Source organism: Belonocnema kinseyi, chromosome 4 (assembly GCF_010883055.1).
Source record: "Belonocnema kinseyi isolate 2016_QV_RU_SX_M_011 chromosome 4, B_treatae_v1, whole genome shotgun sequence".
Classification (NCBI taxonomy): Eukaryota; Metazoa; Arthropoda; class Insecta; order Hymenoptera; family Cynipidae; genus Belonocnema; species Belonocnema kinseyi.
The window spans coordinates 26082994-26087215 of NC_046660.1; the positions used below are offsets into that span (position 1 = coordinate 26082994).

The 4222-nt window shown below is 36.8% G+C and overlaps 1 protein-coding gene across 1 annotated transcript; it reads left to right on the forward strand.

The window, feature by feature from the left end:
• Positions 1–650: 650 nt before the first annotated feature.
• LOC117170797 lies at positions 651–1289 on the forward strand. Its single transcript, XM_033357835.1, has 2 exons — positions 651–672; positions 808–1289. Exons 1-2 carry the CDS (start codon positions 651–653, stop codon positions 1287–1289), a joined length of 504 nt encoding a protein of 167 aa, XP_033213726.1.
• The last annotated feature ends 2933 nt before the right edge of the window (positions 1290–4222 follow it).

Here is a 4222-nt window from a genome sequence, read left to right on the forward strand (position 1 = left end):
GCTACTCGAGGACTGACTCTGCTGCAACTTTATCAACAACGTGTCTGGTGGACTGGTCCAGACTGGCTTCAAGAACTCTCTTCATCATGGCCTAATAAGTTCGAAGCTCTGTCCACTGAACACAATCTTCAAGAACATCCTGTTCAATCAACTGGTGTCACTGTTAGTCCGTCCAGCACTAATTGGGTTCTGCTCGACAAATACTCAAACTTGACTCGACTCCTGTGAATCACAGCTCTCTGCAAGCGATTTATTCTGCGCCTTAGAAAAAAGCAGAATCACTCTTAAAGGCCCCAATCAAAACTCAGGAATTAGCAGAAGCTAAAATTTTCTGGGTACGAGAAATTCAACTGAATTCTTTCAGCAAGGAATACAGGATAATGGAAAAGGGTGATTCACTACCAAGTTCCCATTATCTTGCACATCTCACGCCTTTCATCGACACGGAAGGACTTGTACATTTAGAAGGAAGGCTTCAAGCCTCAGATCTTCCATGAAATTCGAAACATTCGTTTATTCGGCCAAGAAAGGCTTCTTCGACTCAGTTAATTATCTCAGATGCTCATGAACGATCATTGAATGGAGTAACACAGGATACCTTGTTACTTATCAGATGCGTGAGATATCGAAAAAAGCGAGCTCAATTACTAATGGGACAATTACCTGCTAATCGTACCACACCGTCATGTTCATTTTTTCATTATGGCATTGATTATGCTGGGCCTCTTATGATTAAAGCTTGAAAAGGGCGGGCGGTTCGCACTTAAAAAGCTTACATTGCTTTATTTGTCTGCCATTCGACATCAGCGATCAATCTAGAATTAGTCACCGACTACACAGCAGACGCCTTTATCGCAGTTTACAAAAGATTCACTGCAAGACGTGGCATATGTGCTACCCTACGCAGCGACTGCGGGACCAACCTGAAGGGTGCTTACTCGGAACTCCGAGATCTATTCTCCTCATCTTCGAAGCAACTTGGTAGCCTATCAGCACTATTGGCCAACAACGAAACGCAATGGCTCTTCAATCCACCAGCAGCTCCTCATTTTGGAGGAAAATGGAAAGGTGGAGTAAAATCAGTTAAGTTTCATCTCCAACGAGTGATCGGAGATAATCTCCTTATTTATGAAATGATGAATACTTTGCTGTCGCAAATTGAAGCTGTGCCTAATTCCAGACCTCTCTGTCTTCTTACTGAGGACCCAAACGACCTCGGAATTCTTACACCAGGACACTTCCTGATCACTAAGATAAGTCCTCTACCAGTCTACACAAATACATTGTAAATCTTTCGTTAAATCAATTTAATGAAGGCGGGCGGAAATTTTAAGTCAAGCGATTAAACTTAACACTAGAGACATGAAGGGGAAAGAAGACAGCTAGACTTTACTCGAAGTTTTTACCTCCGCAGTAGTTTCTAGTAACTACGTTGCATTTTTTCACTACGCCACATTTACTCTACATCTCGCTCTCTTCTTCTCCATCGGCCTCTCTTCATATCTTTCTCTGTTTAGGTCCTCTTGCTCACACTCTTTGAGAAAATTCTAGAACCCTCTCTAGACCCAGTTGCGCCCTTCGCTGTGGGTCAGTAATCCCTCGGCTTTCGATCCGCGTCGATTTCTGAGCATTCTCTTGTCGTAAAACAAAGATCGTGAACAACGTACAAAAGATGAGTTTCCTTTGTTGTATCGTAGCAATATTATGCGATTTTCTTAAATTACTGATCACTTCTCTAAGCTATTTTACTGTTTAAGTTTGGTGAATCTTTTCTTATTTAATGTAAAAATACTAAGTCGATACGCATTTTCTCTTAAATGTTAGTACTTCTGAACCAGAGTTCACCAGCATTCACAAGGTCCAGTAAGATCTCATCCTTGTCAGGCGTAAGGTGAACCGCTCAGCTGACAAGGTACCTTGTGAATACTCCAGAAGTCTCTCTTTCTTGCACATACGCTCCTAACTTATAATGCTCCTGGAAAAGTTACACCCGCATTCACAAGGTTCGGCTAATTGTCTCCTTGACAGGCTTAAGATACACCGCTCAGCCGGGAAGGTAACCTTGTGAATCCTCAAGAAGTCTCTTTTCTTAGAATTCTTGTTCTTTCTTTTCTAAGTCATGCTTTTAAAATATTATTGAATATAAGACTGCTTTGAGCTAGAGAAGTTTTCAGATTCCCTATTAAAGTTATCAGTGATTATACTCATACAAAATGAACAATTGTAATAATAGAGGTTTTTCTGTCCTCGTGTTGTGATCACAACTGATTTAGTGCTGTATGTGAATGATTCAATTTATAAAAAAAAGAATAATCAGATGTGAAAAAGTATGTTAAAGGTTTCGTTTACCAGTGCTAGTTTAGTGTGTTTACGCTTAAGAGAGATTCAATATTAACAAATTTCGTAATTTGGTATCTTTAAGAATTCGGGGCTTTTTTATCAATCTTGAGATATTTTACAATGTTTTCGAAAAAAATTCAGATTATGTAAAGGTATATGCGAACGATTTAAGATACGTAAATAAAATATAGATATCTTAAGCCAGTTTTTTCACTTTCAAATATTTTTTATAATTTAGGGAATAATTCAATTAAGCTTGTATGATTCTCGTAAAGCTATATTTTTTGGTCAAAAATTAATCTTTTTGTTGGAAAATCATATATTTTGAATGCATAATATGTTAAAAATATACTGTAAAAAGGAAAAAGAAAAATATTGAATATTTATGGAAATATTGTTAAAAATGTCAGAGTCCGCATACCGTCACTAATCAGGTAGTCGGAGCGCTTGGATCGGAGCAATGTTTCTTATACAAGAGGTTTGTATATTTTTTTTCTCATAAATTCTGGAAAGGCTGATTACATTTGCAGGGGTCATAACTGTTAAAAAAATAGTCGAAAATTTGGACTTTTTTTTTAATTTTTCAACGATGTCCGGAAAGCGCCAAAGTGAAGCCTCCAAAAAAGTTGTTGCATGGCCGGCAGTTAATCTCAGGAACGGCAAGTCTGAAACAAAAAAACCAAACGGTTCCTTAAAAAGGAAGGTTCCTTACGTAGGAATTTACCACATTTATAAGAAAATTAAAAAAAAATGGCCGACGTTTGAAAAAAGCTCTATAAACCGGCGTTTTTTGGACAGGTTCTAATATAAAATAAATCTAGAAAATTTTATTTTGTTAAATTGTTGTAAATTCCTATAGAATACACCTAAATAAACAAAACGAGACGAGGTTCATTAAAATCGGTTCAGTATTATTGAATCACTCATTGTTGTTTTGAGTATTTCTTCCTAAACAACGTTTCGATAAGTCCTCATTGGTCAATTTTTCGACAAATGGCTTGATGCGCTCTCGAACTTTTTCGCTGAGAGCCGGTTTGTGTTTAAACGGTTCATTTCTCACAAAAGATAACATCTCTTAAAAATATTTTAGGAGCGGGTTTTTAGAGATCTAAGGAAGGGGAAAATACAATTTTAAAAAATCGATTTTTCAAAAATTCTAATTAAGATTAGTACCTTAGCACATAAGTAATCGAACGAAAAAAACTTTTTTATATCTGATAAATGGAAAAATTATTGACAGCTGCAGCAGTTTTCGATGCCTCGGGGCAGGCGCTTAAAGAAATATTTTGCAGGGTCGTCATTTTGTAAAAAAATCACATGTTTTTTTGCACTTTAACAATGTAAGAAAAAGATGTTAAAATTAATAAATGATCTAGTTATTTTATCAACTTTAAAACATAATTAAAATTGATTGATTTCACCCTTTTTGAAGGTATCTCCCCCCTTAAATAGCTCACTCCTCCTTTTTACCTGCAGCTTCTCTACCCAGCCAAACAAGCACATGAAAAAGTTTTACACGTTGTGTATGGATGACGTCTAGTCACTATACGACTCGACCTTCTAATTTTAAGCCTCGAAACAAACATATTCCCAGTGTGCATAAAATTTGGCGACATCGTTACGACATCTTTACGACAACTTTACGATATCCTATGTCCATGTCATTACAATGTTTTTACGATATCGTAAAGACATCGTTAGATCATACGACATATTTACGATATCGTGAAGACGCCTTAACGACATGGATATGAGATGTCGTAAAGTTGTCGTAAAGATATCGTAACGATGTCGTAAAGACGTCGCCAAATTTTGTGCCCAGGGGGTTAATACCTCGGGATTTGTAAATATATATATTCTAAACTACCTTTAAATGAATATT